At 29.8% G+C, this 20,060-nt stretch overlaps 1 protein-coding gene across 1 annotated transcript; it reads right to left on the reverse strand.

The window, feature by feature from the left end:
- Positions 1-13,274: 13,274 nt before the first annotated feature.
- LOC130446703 (uncharacterized) lies at positions 13,275-14,144 on the reverse strand. Its single transcript, XM_056783096.1, has 3 exons — positions 14,007-14,144; positions 13,746-13,844; positions 13,275-13,592 (listed from the first exon to the last, which is right to left on the reverse strand). Exons 1-3 carry the CDS (start codon positions 14,110-14,112, stop codon positions 13,462-13,464), a joined length of 336 nt encoding a protein of 111 aa, XP_056639074.1. The 5' UTR covers positions 14,113-14,144; the 3' UTR covers positions 13,275-13,461.
- Between the last annotated feature and the right edge of the window lie 5,916 nt (positions 14,145-20,060).

Genomic DNA, 20,060 nt, shown 5'->3' on the forward strand with positions numbered 1-20,060 from the left:
GTACCTATCTAGTGTCCTAAAAAGAAACTTTGTTAAGCTTTCTTAACCACTTTGTCAGATATCGTCGATTAACATCCATTGAAGCCCATTGAAGTCGATTGTCACTTTGTCTTGATTGAAAATTTTCAAAGTCTATCTTTCTCATTTGAAGTCGAATTTCAACATTTCTCATATATTTGAATGAGTTTGCATCTAACTTTGTCAGATATCGTCGATTTACATTCATTGAAGCCCATTGAAGTCGAATCTCACTTTGTGTTGATTGAAAATTTTCAAAGTCTATCTTCCTCATTTGAAGTCGAATTTCAACATTTCTCATATATTTGAATGAGTTTGCATCTAACTTTGTCAGATATCGTCGATTTACATTCATTGAAGCCCATTGAAGTCGATTCTCACTTTGTGTTGATTTGACATCTCATATTTTCTGAAAAATTGGTGTGAACTTTTTGAAACTCATTGTATATATAATTATTTAAAAAAAAATGAAAAATTAGTGGCCACCTGATAACTGAGGTATAAATTCATGATTTCTTTCACAAGCTAGAAACTAATGTGAAAATGACTTATGCTTATTTGTTTTTGTGACATTAACAGTCTCAGTATCTTCTGGTATGTAAGTTGGATCATGTAATGAATTATCTCTGTCCACACTAAGATCACATTCAGAAACTGCAATATCTATAAACAAGATAGGTAGATCACATTATCACTTATTATGTAGACCTACTTCCTTATTAGATTAATTAAAACTGACGGCAACAACTATAAGTTGACCATAGACTTACTTTTTTAAGAACAAATTCACGTCTATTGAGAAAGTACCATACTTACTTTGATTTATTTTTGTATCATCTGCCTCATATGTAGGATAACATCTAGAATTATCTTCATTACCACAGAGATTAGATGTAGAAATTGCAGTATTCATATCTAAAAAGGAATGGTGCAAATGAAACAGTTTATATACATAGATCAATGATCAATTATAGAGGATTTGAAACTAATTTAGTAACTATGTATAGATTTCCATCCAAAATTTTACAAAAACAGGAACTGTTTCAGATATTTTATAAATAATATAGTTCAACTTACCATTCAGACTTTCAATATCTTCACTCATTTGGATATCTCGTTTCTTTTTTTCCAATATATTTCTATTATTATTGAGAAAAACTATATGAGCTTCATAAAAGCCCATTTTTTTATATGGAGCCCACACCAAATCTCCTTCAATTGGAGTCAACTGCCTTGTAGGCAACTGCCTATGTACAGAATTTTGTCCTCAATAAACCTCACTAGACAGTATTTCTTACTGTTGTCTATAAATAATTATCAACAGATAGTATTTACATTTTCAGCAGAAATTATCTGAACACCCGAAGGTCAGGTGTTTGACAAAGTCCATTTCAGAATAATCGCAATACGCATCTAAAAGATTGATAACTCGACAGAATATGAAAACCATTTCGTGAACTTTTTATTTCTATGATAATGAAATTTTCAATTTTCATTCCATTTCTCAAGAAGCTACAAGTACTAAATTATAGCTTATAGAAGCAGATTGCTCACTCAATATTGTATCTCTCATACACACTCCTGGGAAACAACCTTTGCTCAGAAAGTTTGTCAGTTATGACACACTGTTGTTGGATATCTTATTCTGATAAGTTTCCCAACAGACAAATCCTATCTTACTTCGCTACTGCATAAAATCGTAAATACATATGCATAACTAGATTCTAAAAATACATAAAAAATATTATTTAGCATCCTTTAAATGTTAAAAATAATAACATTGGGCAACATTGTAGGTTTGTTGTTCTTTCACATTTTTAAGCTTAAACTGAGATAAGATTCTTACCCTTTGTTGTTTTGCCAGTGTTTCCCCTATTTTAATTGGTTTTGAGTGTCATTATTCTAAACAGAGTATTATTTCATGTGAACTATAACTATTGATAAAGTAAAAACTGCACATTATTGTTGTGTGTGTCGTATTAATTCCACTTCCACGTACAACAAAAACCTTCAATTTTTAACAAAATTTCAACAAATAAATTGAATACACTCCAGAATAGACAAAATAATAAATATATTACTGATTATATTTCTAAAACGTTTATAACACAACTATTAAACAACTCATTATAATTACGTCATATTTTATTTTTCAAAGAAACCCGTCAGTACAAAGTACCTTATGTTCAGGATAACTAATCAAAAACCAAAAGAATAAATTGTAAAATGTACAGATGTTTCACAAAAATAAACAAACTTGATTCGAGTTCTTACAACACAATACTTTGTTTCACTGTGTTTGTCCTCTAACACCAATAAAGAATTTAATCAACTTTTTCGTTCATAATATTAGTATCACTACACTAATGGTTAGTATTTATTATTTAGTTAAATCTATCATCGAACAGTTTATATTATTTAGTGTCGGGCATTGTATCAATTGGATACACCCCTGAGCGCGTGGAAAACAATTTCTTGTTGCGCCGTGGAAAATTTGAACCATGAACATCAAAAATGCCGACATCGAATGAGCCATCAACTGTTATTGTAAGCTTTATACTGTGCTTTTAGCTTTTACTTTATTTCACGTTTAAGAATGACAGAAATTCGTTACTGAACGCGGTATGCAACAGTAAAAAATTGTATGAGTAATACAATCTCTCTAATTTGATTTAGAAAAGATACAAAAAATGGAATGCACTATAATTATCCAATGATATATTAAAACTAAAATACAGCGCGATTATTCTGAAATGCCACGTGCAACACATCGGCACTTTGAAAAATGGCGACTTATATCCTAAATACACATTTTCATTTTTATTTCACATTTATCAGTAAAATTAGATATTATAATTACCTTTTACTTTACGAAATCGATTCATACTATCTTTTGTCGATAAAGATTATTCACCGGCAATATAACTAAAAAACGATTTGAATTAAACTGTATCTATAAGCACTTAATGATATAGCTTTACTAATGGAGAATAGAAAATGGATCATTCCAAAAGAACAAAACCGACGAATTTAGAATGATTACTGGAAAATGAACAATGGAGTTTACCAATTGCATATATTAATATATATACCTAATTAGCCACATTTATTAAGCTGGTCTACTATAATCCCCGAACTCATAGCTTCTTTGCAAATTCTTTCAAATATCATATTTGAAACATAAGATACCACTAGATGGAACTTATCAAAGTACAAAATTTTTTGCTTGTTTTTTTAACTAACATGGATTCATATTTGAAATTCGTGAAAATAGGGTTTTATCTAGTCTTTATGTCGGGATATTCGTTCTTTATTGAAATTTTTCAATGTTTCAAATTGCAAAATAATAGCATCCAATGGGAATATTATAGGTACCTACCTAGATGACTTCCAAACTACGCAGTTCTGTAGATTCAACGATAGAGTGCGCAGTATATATTTCAAATAATGCTGAAAAACTGTCAAATGTCAGGAATAATTTTAAGACTTGAAGTCACTGGGCCCAGTTCTTCGAATAACAAAACCCATAGAAGGAGAATTAAATACTTTATTTTGAAGCCAACATATCTATGTCTAGAGTACCTTTATAACTGTCTTTGAATCTAAATTGTATTATGTATTTCTGTTTCTATTTAGAAAAAATATAGGTATTTATGTTGATATTTTTACCACCTGCATATATCATAAATAATGGTAAAGATTAATACAATAAATTATAGTAAACGAGCTCCAGATGTATAATTCGATTAAAACTATATAATACCTACCTATGTATTTAAAAAAATTAATTCGTTCATATGAGGTATGTATAGACATTCGATTTTAAACATCGCCGTAACTTCACTAATTCTTGTAATATTAAACCGTTCATTGTTAATCCTTTGAAGTGGCGTTCTAATCTGTTTTTAGGTGTTTTTGATGATTCGTCTCCTCTTACCAAAGTTAGTAAATTTGGACAAAATGATTTGTGTTCAGTAGACAACAAATTTGATTACTGGAAATTATTACCGAATATACAGGGCGAACCGAGGATCTACAGTGTTTTTTTAATGAAATGTCATGTATATTAGCATATTTTTTTTCAAGCAGTTCAGTGACCTCCAATCACCCCTCCAATATTATTGACATTTCCTTAACCAAATTATGATTTTTTTTATGAAAATGAAAATCTTATTTGCAGATGCATACCGAAAAAACCACTGTCATCCTTCATCATAGTTACGGAACTCAAGAGAAAATAATTATGATACCATTTGATAGATAGATGTGCGATGTTTCTGGTCCATTTCCATGCCCTACAATTATACAGAGTAGCTGAAAATTATTTTTCTAATCCGAATTGTTTAAAATGAATTTTCTAGTTTGTTTTTTCAAGTGGAACAACTCGTATATTTTCGAGCGTCTGATGTAGAATATTTTTTGTACATCCACCCATATCGCTATTGTCTCTCAACAGGTCAAATTCTAGAAGCAATTAATAGTTTTGCTATTCATACATAGGTGCGCGTTCCATTAAATGCACTATTCGGACGTAGAATCGATAGTCGGCTATCTTTTCCTAGTTTTGGGTATCGCCATCTATGAATCGGGAATTCCGCTTCAAAACTTAACACGGGGTAGATTATCTAGTTACTACATATAATCAAGGATTTCATGCAGATCATAATTTGGTAAATACCTATTCCCAGAAATGACAAAAAAGCCCAACAAAATTAGCACTGAATTCTTGTTATTGTATATGCATGTTAAGCCGCGTTTACACCGGCGTTAATAACACGAGTTTTTAATAAAAAGTTATTAACTTAACTGAATCGCCAAAAAATTTCTATTAACAAAAGTTAATAACTCGTGTTTTTAACAGAAAATTCCTTGTTATTAACAAGATTTATGTTATCCATCAAGAGTCTGTAAAGATTAAAGGAAATGTGTTGTGTTTCAAACAAATGTTAATAACAGAAGTTAATAGCCTCTTTTAGCGTGTTAACTTTTGTTAATAACTGGTTCCTCTCTTCCCCGCAACCCCCTCGCCCGGCATGAGCGTTGATACTGGCGAAGTGACTTTTAACTTTTGTTGATAACAAAACTAGCAGCCAAAAGAAAATGTTATTAAGATATGTTAATGACTTTTCTTATTAACACCTGTTAATAACAAAAATGTTAAAAAACTCGTGTTATTAACTCCGGTGTAAACGCGGCTTACAAGGAATTTTCTGTTAAAAACACGAGTTATTATTAACTTTTGTGAAGAGAATTTTTTGGCGATTCAGTTAAGTTAATAACTTTTTCTTAAAAACTCTTGTTATTAACTCCGGTGTAAACGCATCTTTAGTAACTGGCATTTTGTAATTAATTACTCGATTAATTTGGCAACAAGGTTCTGTTTTTATTCGATATCAGGTATTGTCGTTCTTGTTACAGATATAGTCACAGTTATAACAAAACAGTGATAGATTTCATAGGTTGTCATTTCTACTTCATGGTTATTTTAATCCTATCTATGAAATGATATATTATTATACCGAGTTATATTTTGACCACATAATAAATTTTGAACTAATTTATATAATGGAATGGGGTTTTACCAGTCTCTAATTTTTATTAATTTAGTTTTTTTCGGTATTCGTCTAATTATATTCACTTCCGGTTTAATCGGAAATGATATACCTTTCATACTTTTCAACAATCTGAAAATCCATTCTTTTCCATTTCCAAACTACTTAGTATATTTTTTGTACTGGGTGTGATGACTTTATTATAGTATTGTTTTTTCGAAACATGTAAGGATGCATGAAGTTACTATGGAGAATGAAGACAACTACTTGTGAACGCCGAAACAGATAATTAAGAAATAAAGAAATCGATTCACATTTACACTATCACTACACAGACATACACACTTCTCAATCTAACGCGCGTTTCCATGACTAAGTTCAACGACTTCAAACGCCCAAAAAGATACGCAAGTTTGAGTGTCTGTATAGTGGTATTGAAAAGTGTGTTCAGTATGAATTTCAGCAATGGTTCCAGTAATTCCATTTCGGATCTTTCGTAATTATTTAGTAATTATTATAAATATTAATCGTTTCAATTCTCAATAAGGTTATTTAATGGTTGAAAGTTATGTTGTCTATCATTTCTATAGTCAACTTGTGAATCGTTACATGTTCCCTAAAAACAATACTGATTTCAAGCATCAATATAACTATCACCCTGTACAATAACTATACTGATTAGAGTATTTTCGAAAGTGAAAAGAGTGAATTTCCAGATTGTAGAGAATTCTACAGTGTGTTCCATCTGAAATAAAAAGTTGTCTTATTTACGAAATGCACTATTAGAGAAAGATTGATAAAAACCCAATTCCATTATATAATGGGGCTTAAAAGTTATTCAAGTTTATAATGGGTCCAAATATAATGGTGAATCGTCCTGGAAATAGTTACTTTGCGGTACGATTTGTATGAGGTGGTATATTCAATGGTAATACAACTAGTGATTACATTTTTGGGATAAGCCTGTTGATTTATTTCAAGAAACTGAGTTGCTTGAAAAAACAACATGGATAGTGTACTATTTGTTACCCTTGTGAGAATGTGAGAATTTTATAGGATTGGGTTTTGTTTTTGTTTCTTAGCTCTTGCACACTTATAATAGAATCACCACCAGCTGTTATTAGTGTCACTTGTATTTTGATTTAAAAAAAAACACAATTTTCATGAGTTGAATTCAAAATCTACTGGCCTGGGGTATTATTTATATACTAGGTATTACATCCAATTTTTTTTAATTTAATAAGCACATTAATCTGCTTCGATCTATTTTCCGGCAACGCTATAACCGATTTTTTGAGGACATACCGAATATACCATTATATACCGCATAAATATTTGAAGTTTCAGTTTGGGGACAGTATAACTGGTTTGCTAAAACCGTATATACCATTGTATATCGTATATATATTTGATGTTTCAGTTTGAGGACAGTATAACTGGTTTTCTAATACACATAACTATTTCTTCGAGGACAGTATAAAGTATATAGTATATACATCGGATGTCCCTGTATAAACACTTGGGCATATTCTCATATCTGTTGACCAGATGTTTTATTGCTTGTTCTCGTTTTTATGGCTGTGGTAGGTAAAGATGTGGATTTTTCCAATAAGACCCTTTCAACATGTGCAAATAACACAATAATAAAGTAATAAATATTATGGGTTCCAATGGTTTTATAATTTGTACAGAGCTGGCCAAAAGAAAATAGTTTACTATCATATTTGGCATGATTGATTATCAAATTTTCAGAAAATACTGATATTTTTACCGTCTCTCTAAAATAATATAATTCTCAACACATCCTAAAATTTGAATTCTTTTCTAATTTATAATTGTTTTCTTGTTATACACGAAGTTTGTTTAAACTTGGAAAAACTATATGATAATTAAGTCATGTAATGAAAATTATTAAGTATGACAATTTGGAGAAAATAGTTGATTATATTATTGCAGCTTTGCTTCAAAGTGGAAAGGTTTGTCTTGGTAATAAAAAAGACCATTTTCTTAATGACTATCTTTATTTTGTATTAGTTCTGAATAATTTTGACACTTGGTATCATGTATTGTCCCATGGAGATTCCGAAAATCATAGTAGTTTTCGAATTTGAGGAATGGTTTTCGTGAAAATCCAATTTTCTCCTCTTGATTCACCCACCGCCATCTGCCCGATACAACACAAACTTTCCTCTCTGCTATACAGTGAGTAACTGTGAGGAAAGTGTGGTTCGGACATTATGGCACAGAGGATGCACGTGTTTTGTAGCGCCTGTCATATTCGCAACCCGTTATACGTCTCATAGATAAAATAAAAAAATGTTATTGAATTGAAACCACAATCCTTTTACTCATTCTATGATTTTACGATTATGTCGCTGTCTACCGAGCGACGCCGGAAACTAATTATTATAGTCTTTCTCCTGTTTATATAACAACCAGTTCGAAGCATTGTGTATAATTGGTTGCCTCTCCTTAAGGGTGAGACTAAATCAATTATATACAAATTTGATATTTGTAAAAACAACTATCTTAAACACATCAGATAAAGGAAAGTATCGAAAAAAATATGTGGTATCATGTATTTTCTCATAGAGATTTCGAAAATCACATTAGTTTTCGAATTTAAGCATCGGTTTTCGTGAAAATCCGATTTTTACGTTTTTTCTCCACTTTTCCCCCCTAAATGATCTTTTTTCGAAAAAATTGATAGCTTTTCTGGGATCCTTATACCAAAATACCGCTCTGTGCAAATCACATTAGTTTTCGAATTTGAGCAATGGTTTTCGTGAAAATTCAATTTTCTTGTTTGATTTTTACTGAAAGTGTTTTTGTAACGCCTGTTATATCCGCAACCAGTTATATGACTCGCTTTTAATTCTCAATTCCCGATCACCAAGTTTCACATTTTCCATTTGGAAATCTGATTGTACAGCATCGGCATCTTTGAAATTGACATATCTAAATCCTTTTCCCATACTGGTACGAGGGTCTCTGACAATTCTAACAGCTGATTCTATCAAACCATAAGGTTCAAATAATTTCCATAACCGCTCTTCTTCACCTCCTTAGGTCTCAAAGGAATAATAAATATAATTAATACTTATTGAATATTCAAAAATATGTATGTCATTAATAAAACTTACAGAAATCAAAATTTCCAACGAACACACAAATGCTTTTCTTTGAAAACATTACCATTTTGTTGAACTGCATTTGAGCATCTTCTTGTTTGACAAATCTGTAAAAAATGAAGGTAAAAAATGCCAATACTAATGAGAAAATATTAAAGCAATCAATAATAAAATTTAATATTAATTTCCATTAGTTACCTATGTTGAATCTGTTAATTAATAAATTTAGATAGCATTTGAAATAATATAATATATCTGATTTGGAAATTAAATATTACCTTATAAAACAAAAGATAGATACATACTCTTTATATCAGAATGAAATTCTTTTTTGATGGAAGCGACTTTTTTGGGTATTTTTGGATCACAACGGGTATACCTTTAAACCTTAATGTCTTCTCAATTGGTCCATATTTATATTTTTAAAACACTTTTGATATTTTTCTTTTTATAATCTATAGAAACATTTCACTATCAACTATACTATTTACAACACTATTTGTTAATAATTTCTTTATTTTCAGACTACATTCTAAACTATCGTTTCCATTTACTTGTTCTTCTTCACCGTTAACCGATCCATTTAAACGGCTGCTAGCTGATAATTTTGTTTTCTTTACCTTATTTTTTTTGGACTTGGTTCTGTAGTATCCTTATCCTGATTTAATTGTTCTTTTTCACCATCAACATCCATCATTTGATACTTTTTTTTTTATTTTTCATTCTCTCCTTGTTGATTACCTCTCTTACCATTTTTTTCTTTGCGTTTTTTGTTCCTCTTTTGTTTTCAAAATAGATGCCGAACTACTCACTTCATTATCGTGTTAATTCAAATTATTTTTACTAGTTGATAAGCATTTCTTTCTTCAGATTAGTGTTTCCTCCATCGTTTAAATGTTGTTTGATATCCAACTTTCTACCCTTACCTTCTTTCTATTCGTTTAGTTTGACTGAAATTCTCCTGACTTTAATTTTATCATCAGTGTTATTAAATCAGCTATACTTCATATCATCATCATATGTTCAGAAAAACAATGGTTATTCTATAAGAAATTCTTATAGTGAAAGTAGATTGTTTAGAATTCAATATTTTTAATGGTTTACAATGGTTCTGGTGTGTTTATTTTAGAAATTTTTCATTTATATTATATTCTGTTATTGACCATTATTAGTCCCTTTTTTTGTTGAAAGTATCCTTGGGTTGATATTTATATTTGAAAAATAACACGTGCGGTGCAGTTTTGGAACTCTTTTTATCTGTTTGTAAAATAGTTTGTTTACATTATATCGAGGGTTTAATACCGATAACGAAAAATGATCGTGCAGCCCCTTCTTGGATGCCTTTGTCTTTGTTCCAAGAATTGTTTGTTTCTAATATATTTTTTTTGATATTTATGAGATTACATTCAACAGAATTGTTAGAGAGTTAAGGACCACCCTTCACTATGAGAAATTTTAAAATCGCATTATTCTACATAAATAATAGATAGTAATACCAAAATATTTATATATGTTGAGGATTTAATACCGATAACAAAAATTGACCGTGAAGCCCCTTTTTAGACGCCCTCATCTTTGTTGGAAGAATTTCTTATTTACTTCACATTTCGAATTTATTTTTGATATTCATGAGAAAAATAATGTTCAATAGAATATTTTCTTATATGGTTTATGTAATTTGGGGATGAGGACCACCCTACATTATGGGAAGTTTTAAAATCACAGAATTCTCGATATCAAGATAACAAAAAAGTTTTGATTTTGTCTTTATACATATGCAACTAATTTTTTGGAAACATCGTTTCAAATTCCACGATCCTTAATTAATATAAAAATTTTCATGTACCTGTAATCACCAATGAAAGTACTAATTCGAAAAACGAAGGTATGTCGTAAAACATTAAAAGTATATATTACCAAAAGGAAATTACTATTATTTGCTGCCCATAACCTCTACTTATATAGCCATTTGATAATATTAAGTTATTGTGAATTGTAATAATTAAATCTATGCCATGTTTTATTGTATGAAGTATATCTATTATCACTAATTATTCGAAATTTTCTTAGAAATATTATTAAAAATTTATATTGCTCTTTGAAAACACTATTTTATTCAATATGGAAATTATATAACAAAATATGTAATATTTAATTACTTATTATTTAATAAATCAAAACTTTTACATCTTCTCAGTTCATTGACCCCTTTCGAATGTCTAGACTTGTTTTTGACTTGCGCACTTTAAATGTGACGTCACAAGCTTTAAACAATGCATTTAATTATTTAGATAATGAAACTTTGACAGTATTACAAATTCGGGCAGACATATTTGATGCTAAATTTTCTATTCGTAAAATTTCGTGCAATTTTGTTTTCGATGGTGAAGTGAAAACTATTTTCTTATTGATATAGGTAAGATATTATTCTCTTTATGTAAAAATTAACGAGATTTGTCCAATTAAAGTTTCCAGGAAAATGAACGATTTCAGTGTATTACATTTTATGGAATGCTAATGTTATATTATTATTTTATTAATATTTTCAAAGTAATTAAAATTAAGCATATTCTTCAGATAATTTGAAATTGTTTGAATCATCAATTTACTTATAAACATTAAACAAACGATAATCTAAAATATAGCATCAAATAGTTCGTTGACCCTTGTCTGTCTAGACAGCATGTCGGCCAACTTTGTATGTCGACGCAATTATTGTTCACGTCAAATCTTTTCAACTGTAATGTGTTTTTTCATATAAAAATATATATAGATATTAATATTAAAATACCTTATTTCGATTGTAGTACAAAATAGTTATTATTAGATAAATAAAATACAGAGATACCGGATTTGTTCGATAACGACAAAAAAAACTTTCGATTTCTAGTTTTAAAAATGTGACTAATGTTGAAAATTTTTATTAGAAACATTGGAAATTCTCAGTATATCGATAGAAAATAGCTTTTATTTGAAAATTTTCGTGAAACGGATTGAAAATAAACATTAAAAATTATTTGTTTTTCTTTGATGTTTGTGGACGTGCGTGTTAACAATAATCCGATAAAGAATTTTCCGTGTTTTAATGCAATATTGTGAAAATTATGGATAAACGGAAAATTCTTAACTACCAAGATGGTGATTTCCTCATTTGTGAACTGGTGAGTGATTTTTTGTCTTATTCATTTGATTTTAAATTTACTACCTAAAATATTTCTTGTCATTTGGTCTCAGATTATGGAGTGAAAACTATTTTCTTTTATATATCGGTTATATGCCGCCATTCTTTTGGAACTTTGAATTTTCAAGTGCATTAAACTGGGGATCTTTTAATAAAACAAACTTAATCTAATCGTTTTTCACATATTTTTTTTTGATTGATAGATACTCAATACATAATTAGCTAAAGGGTTGTTACTAAACTAATAATTGAGTTTTCTGTTTCATAGAAAACTTTCCAAGTGAAGGTTTCTAATATTTTTTTTGGTATTTGTTCCTCTTGTTCAATAAATGGTGGGTATAGGAAAGAGAAAATTATTTATTGTTTGAATTTAGTGCTTAGCTGCTTCAATATCTTTGTTTTTTCGAATAGAAAAAAATTTGAGCTAATGAAGTTGTCAAGAATGTTTTTCTGGTGACTGATTTGCATTTTGAAAACTGTTTAGTCAAAACTTTCAATATTCACTTTTCAATTATTTAATTTCTGGTGTGAGCTTCTCGGGGTACAATAATTCCTAGGTAGGTAGAAGATAGTCTTTAGGGTTGATATTTCAATATCTTTCGAGGGATTGTTATTCTATTTTTAAAATTTTATGTTTATTTTATTGTCCAAATGTAATAATTATGATTGATATTTTGATAAATTGTTGAACCTTCTCAGACCCTTTCTTTATCCTTCCAAGAATTTTATCTTCAAAAACCAACCACCCTTTTTTGTTTATTTAAGCAAACTTATATACCTCTTCTCCATGTTTCCTTTTATAATTCATATTCTAAATGTAATATCCAAAATTTAGGACTTGATAAAGGCTTTATTTATTACTGGGTAGAAAATGAAACAGAAATTTTGAAACTTGAAATAAATTCTACACTGTATGAATTCTACGTTCTTTCTTTACTTAATAAACATTTTCATGTACCTACCTGTAATCACTAATGAAATTACTAATTCGAAAAACGAACACGTAGAAAAATTGAAAATATATAATAAGTACCTATCTAGTGTCCTAAAAAGAAACTTTGTTAAGCTTTCTTAACCACTTTGTCAGATATCGTCGATTAACATCCATTGAAGCCCATTGAAGTCGATTGTCACTTTGTCTTGATTGAAAATTTTCAAAGTCTATCTTTCTCATTTGAAGTCGAATTTCAACATTTCTCATATATTTGAATGAGTTTGCATCTAACTTTGTCAGATATCGTCGATTTACATTCATTGAAGCCCATTGAAGTCGAATCTCACTTTGTGTTGATTGAAAATTTTCAAAGTCTATCTTCCTCATTTGAAGTCGAATTTCAACATTTCTCATATATTTGAATGAGTTTGCATCTAACTTTGTCAGATATCGTCGATTTACATTCATTGAAGCCCATTGAAGTCGATTCTCACTTTGTGTTGATTTGACATCTCATATTTTCTGAAAAATTGGTGTGAACTTTTTGAAACTCATTGTATATATAATTATTTAAAAAAAAATGAAAAATTAGTGGCCACCTGATAACTGAGGTATAAATTCATGATTTCTTTCACAAGCTAGAAACTAATGTGAAAATGACTTATGCTTATTTGTTTTTGTGACATTAACAGTCTCAGTATCTTCTGGTATGTAAGTTGGATCATGTAATGAATTATCTCTGTCCACACTAAGATCACATTCAGAAACTGCAATATCTATAAACAAGATAGGTAGATCACATTATCACTTATTATGTAGACCTACTTCCTTATTAGATTAATTAAAACTGACGGCAACAACTATAAGTTGACCATAGACTTACTTTTTTAAGAACAAATTCACGTCTATTGAGAAAGTACCATACTTACTTTGATTTATTTTTGTATCATCTGCCTCATATGTAGGATAACATCTAGAATTATCTTCATTACCACAGAGATTAGATGTAGAAATTGCAGTATTCATATCTAAAAAGGAATGGTGCAAATGAAACAGTTTATATACATAGATCAATGATCAATTATAGAGGATTTGAAACTAATTTAGTAACTATGTATAGATTTCCATCCAAAATTTTACAAAAACAGGAACTGTTTCAGATATTTTATAAATAATATAGTTCAACTTACCATTCAGACTTTCAATATCTTCACTCATTTGGATATCTCGTTTCTTTTTTTCCAATATATTTCTATTATTATTGAGAAAAACTATATGAGCTTCATAAAAGCCCATTTTTTTATATGGAGCCCACACCAAATCTCCTTCAATTGGAGTCAACTGCCTTGTAGGCAACTGCCTATGTACAGAATTTTGTCCTCAATAAACCTCACTAGACAGTATTTCTTACTGTTGTCTATAAATAATTATCAACAGATAGTATTTACATTTTCAGCAGAAATTATCTGAACACCCGAAGGTCAGGTGTTTGACAAAGTCCATTTCAGAATAATCGCAATACGCATCTAAAAGATTGATAACTCGACAGAATATGAAAACCATTTCGTGAACTTTTTATTTCTATGATAATGAAATTTTCAATTTTCATTCCATTTCTCAAGAAGCTACAAGTACTAAATTATAGCTTATAGAAGCAGATTGCTCACTCAATATTGTATCTCTCATACACACTCCTGGGAAACAACCTTTGCTCAGAAAGTTTGTCAGTTATGACACACTGTTGTTGGATATCTTATTCTGATAAGTTTCCCAACAGACAAATCCTATCTTACTTCGCTACTGCATAAAATCGTAAATACATATGCATAACTAGATTCTAAAAATACATAAAAAATATTATTTAGCATCCTTTAAATGTTAAAAATAATAACATTGGGCAACATTGTAGGTTCGTTGTTCTTTCACATTTTTAAGCTTAAACTGAGATAAGATTCTTACCCTTTGTTGTTTTGCCAGTGTTTCCCCTATTTTAATTGGTTTTGAGTGTCATTATTCTAAACAGAGTATTATTTCATGTGAACTATAACTATTGATAAAGTAAAAACTGCACATTATTGTTGTGTGTGTCGTATTAATTCCACTTCCACGTACAACAAAAACCTTCAATTTTTAACAAAATTTCAACAAATAAATTGAATACACTCCAGAATAGACAAAATAATAAATATATTACTGATTATATTTCTAAAACGTTTATAACACAACTATTAAACAACTCATTATAATTACGTCATATTTTATTTTTCAAAGAAACCCGTCAGTACAAAGTACCTTATGTTCAGGATAACTAATCAAAAACCAAAAGAATAAATTGTAAAATGTACAGATGTTTCACAAAAATAAACAAACTTGATTCGAGTTCTTACAACACAATACTTTGTTTCACTGTGTTTGTCCTCTAACACCAATAAAGAATTTAATCAACTTTTTCGTTCATAATATTAGTATCACTACACTAATGGTTAGTATTTATTATTTAGTTAAATCTATCATCGAACAGTTTATATTATTTAGTGTCGGGCATTGTATCAATTGGATACACCCCTGAGCGCGTGGAAAACAATTTCTTGTTGCGCCGTGGAAAATTTGAACCATGAACATCAAAAATGCCGACATCGAATGAGCCATCAACTGTTATTGTAAGCTTTATACTGTGCTTTTAGCTTTTACTTTATTTCACGTTTAAGAATGACAGAAATTCGTTACTGAACGCGGTATGCAACAGTAAAAAATTGTATGAGTAATACAATCTCTCTAATTTGATTTAGAAAAGATACAAAAAATGGAATGCACTATAATTATCCAATGATATATTAAAACTAAAATACAGCGCGATTATTCTGAAATGCCACGTGCAACACATCGGCACTTTGAAAAATGGCGACTTATATCCTAAATACACATTTTCATTTTTATTTCACATTTATCAGTAAAATTAGATATTATAATTACCTTTTACTTTACGAAATCGATTCATACTATCTTTTGTCGATAAAGATTATTCACCGGCAATATAACTAAAAAACGATTTGAATTAAACTGTATCTATAAGCACTTAATGATATAGCTTTACTAATGGAGAATAGAAAATGGATCATTCCAAAAGAACAAAACCGACGAATTTAGAATGATTACTGGAAAATGAACAATGGAGTTTACCAATTGCATATATTAATATATATACCTAATTAGCCACATTTATTAAGCTGGTCTACTATAATCCCCGAACTCATAGCTTCTTTGCAAATTCTTTCAAATATCATATTTGAAACATAAGATACCACTAGATGGAACTTATCAAAGTACAAAATTTTTTGCTTGTTTTTTTAACTAACATGGATTCATATTTGAAATTCGTGAAAATAGGGTTTTATCTAGTCTTTATGTCGGGATATTCGTTCTTTATTGAAATTTTTCAATGTTTCAAATTGCAAAATAATAGCATCCAATGGGAATATTATAGGTACCTACCTAGATGACTTCCAAACTACGCAGTTCTGTAGATTCAACGATAGAGTGCGCAGTATATATTTCAAATAATGCTGAAAAACTGTCAAATGTCAGGAATAATTTTAAGACTTGAAGTCACTGGGCCCAGTTCTTCGAATAACAAAACCCATAGAAGGAGAATTAAATACTTTATTTTGAAGCCAACATATCTATGTCTAGAGTACCTTTATAACTGTCTTTGAATCTAAATTGTATTATGTATTTCTGTTTCTATTTAGAAAAAATATAGGTATTTATGTTGATATTTTTACCACCTGCATATATCATAAATAATGGTAAAGATTAATACAATAAATTATAGTAAACGAGCTCCAGATGTATAATTCGATTAAAACTATATAATACCTACCTATGTATTTAAAAAAATTAATTCGTTCATATGAGGTATGTATAGACATTCGATTTTAAACATCGCCGTAACTTCACTAATTCTTGTAATATTAAACCGTTCATTGTTAATCCTTTGAAGTGGCGTTCTAATCTGTTTTTAGGTGTTTTTGATGATTCGTCTCCTCTTACCAAAGTTAGTAAATTTGGACAAAATGATTTGTGTTCAGTAGACAACAAATTTGATTACTGGAAATTATTACCGAATATACAGGGCGAACCGAGGATCTACAGTGTTTTTTTAATGAAATGTCATGTATATTAGCATATTTTTTTTCAAGCAGTTCAGTGACCTCCAATCACCCCTCCAATATTATTGACATTTCCTTAACCAAATTATGATTTTTTTTATGAAAATGAAAATCTTATTTGCAGATGCATACCGAAAAAACCACTGTCATCCTTCATCATAGTTACGGAACTCAAGAGAAAATAATTATGATACCATTTGATAGATAGATGTGCGATGTTTCTGGTCCATTTCCATGCCCTACAATTATACAGAGTAGCTGAAAATTATTTTTCTAATCCGAATTGTTTAAAATGAATTTTCTAGTTTGTTTTTTCAAGTGGAACAACTCGTATATTTTCGAGCGTCTGATGTAGAATATTTTTTGTACATCCACCCATATCGCTATTGTCTCTCAACAGGTCAAATTCTAGAAGCAATTAATAGTTTTGCTATTCATACATAGGTGCGCGTTCCATTAAATGCACTATTCGGACGTAGAATCGATAGTCGGCTATCTTTTCCTAGTTTTGGGTATCGCCATCTATGAATCGGGAATTCCGCTTCAAAACTTAACACGGGGTAGATTATCTAGTTACTACATATAATCAAGGATTTCATGCAGATCATAATTTGGTAAATACCTATTCCCAGAAATGACAAAAAAGCCCAACAAAATTAGCACTGAATTCTTGTTATTGTATATGCATGTTAAGCCGCGTTTACACCGGCGTTAATAACACGAGTTTTTAATAAAAAGTTATTAACTTAACTGAATCGCCAAAAAATTTCTATTAACAAAAGTTAATAACTCGTGTTTTTAACAGAAAATTCCTTGTTATTAACAAGATTTATGTTATCCATCAAGAGTCTGTAAAGATTAAAGGAAATGTGTTGTGTTTCAAACAAATGTTAATAACAGAAGTTAATAGCCTCTTTTAGCGTGTTAACTTTTGTTAATAACTGGTTCCTCTCTTCCCCGCAACCCCCTCGCCCGGCATGAGCGTTGATACTGGCGAAGTGACTTTTAACTTTTGTTGATAACAAAACTAGCAGCCAAAAGAAAATGTTATTAAGATATGTTAATGACTTTTCTTATTAACACCTGTTAATAACAAAAATGTTAAAAAACTCGTGTTATTAACTCCGGTGTAAACGCGGCTTACAAGGAATTTTCTGTTAAAAACACGAGTTATTATTAACTTTTGTGAAGAGAATTTTTTGGCGATTCAGTTAAGTTAATAACTTTTTCTTAAAAACTCTTGTTATTAACTCCGGTGTAAACGCATCTTTAGTAACTGGCATTTTGTAATTAATTACTCGATTAATTTGGCAACAAGGTTCTGTTTTTATTCGATATCAGGTATTGTCGTTCTTGTTACAGATATAGTCACAGTTATAACAAAACAGTGATAGATTTCATAGGTTGTCATTTCTACTTCATGGTTATTTTAATCCTATCTATGAAATGATATATTATTATACCGAGTTATATTTTGACCACATAATAAATTTTGAACTAATTTATATAATGGAATGGGGTTTTACCAGTCTCTAATTTTTATTAATTTAGTTTTTTTCGGTATTCGTCTAATTATATTCACTTCCGGTTTAATCGGAAATGATATACCTTTCATACTTTTCAACAATCTGAAAATCCATTCTTTTCCATTTCCAAACTACTTAGTATATTTTTTGTACTGGGTGTGATGACTTTATTATAGTATTGTTTTTTCGAAACATGTAAGGATGCATGAAGTTACTATGGAGAATGAAGACAACTACTTGTGAACGCCGAAACAGATAATTAAGAAATAAAGAAATCGATTCACATTTACACTATCACTACACAGACATACACACTTCTCAATCTAACGCGCGTTTCCATGACTAAGTTCAACGACTTCAAACGCCCAAAAAGATACGCAAGTTTGAGTGTCTGTATAGTGGTATTGAAAAGTGTGTTCAGTATGAATTTCAGCAATGGTTCCAGTAATTCCATTTCGGATCTTTCGTAATTATTTAGTAATTATTATAAATATTAATCGTTTCAATTCTCAATAAGGTTATTTAATGGTTGAAAGTTATGTTGTCTATCATTTCTATAGTCAACTTGTGAATCGTTACATGTTCCCTAAAAACAATACTGATTTCAAGCATCAATATAACTATCACCCTGTACAATAACTATACTGATTAGAGTATTTTCGAAAGTGAAAAGAGTGAATTTCCAGATTGTAGAGAATTCTACAGTGTGTTCCATCTGAAATAAAAAGTTGTCTTATTTACGAAATGCACTATTAGAGAAAGATTGATAAAAACCCAATTCCATTATATAATGGGGCTTAAAAGTTATTCAAGTTTATAATGGGTCCAAATATAATGGTGAATCGTCCTGGAAATAGTTACTTTGCGGTACGATTTGTATGAGGTGGTATATTCAATGGTAATACAACTAGTGATTACATTTTTGGGATAAGCCTGTTGATTTATTTCAAGAAACTGAGTTGCTTGAAAAAACAACATGGATAGTGTACTATTTGTTACCCTTGTGAGAATGTGAGAATTTTATAGGATTGGGTTTTGTTTTTGTTTCTTAGCTCTTGCACACTTATAATAGAATCACCACCAGCTGTTATTAGTGTCACTTGTATTTTGATTTAAAAAAAAACACAATTTTCATGAGTTGAATTCAAAATCTACTGGCCTGGGGTATTATTTATATACTAGGTATTACATCCAATTTTTTTTAATTTAATAAGCACATTAATCTGCTTCGATCTATTTTCCGGCAACGCTATAACCGATTTTTTGAGGACATACCGAATATACCATTATATACCGCATAAATATTTGAAGTTTCAGTTTGGGGACAGTATAACTGGTTTGCTAAAACCGTATATACCATTGTATATCGTATATATATTTGATGTTTCAGTTTGAGGACAGTATAACTGGTTTTCTAATACACATAACTATTTCTTCGAGGACAGTATAAAGTATATAGTATATACATCGGATGTCCCTGTATAAACACTTGGGCATATTCTCATATCTGTTGACCAGATGTTTTATTGCTTGTTCTCGTTTTTATGGC

This window comes from Diorhabda sublineata, chromosome 7 (assembly GCF_026230105.1).
Source record: "Diorhabda sublineata isolate icDioSubl1.1 chromosome 7, icDioSubl1.1, whole genome shotgun sequence".
NCBI classification, from domain to species: domain Eukaryota; kingdom Metazoa; phylum Arthropoda; class Insecta; order Coleoptera; family Chrysomelidae; genus Diorhabda; species Diorhabda sublineata.

What these genes read in the sequence shown, in the direction of transcription:
- LOC130446703 (XM_056783096.1), bottom strand. Translation starts at nt 14,112, where the DNA reads ATGGGCTTTTATGAAGCTCATATAGTTTTTCTCAATAATAATAGAAAT. An exon ending in AGATATTGAAAGTCTGAATG is followed by an intron (nt 13,845 to 14,006) that starts GTAAGTTGAACT and finishes ATTCCTTTTTAG; the next exon opens with ATATGAATACTGCAATTTCT. An exon ending in TGATACAAAAATAAATCAAA is followed by an intron (nt 13,593 to 13,745) that starts GTAAGTATGGTA and finishes TCTTGTTTATAG; the next exon opens with ATATTGCAGTTTCTGAATGT.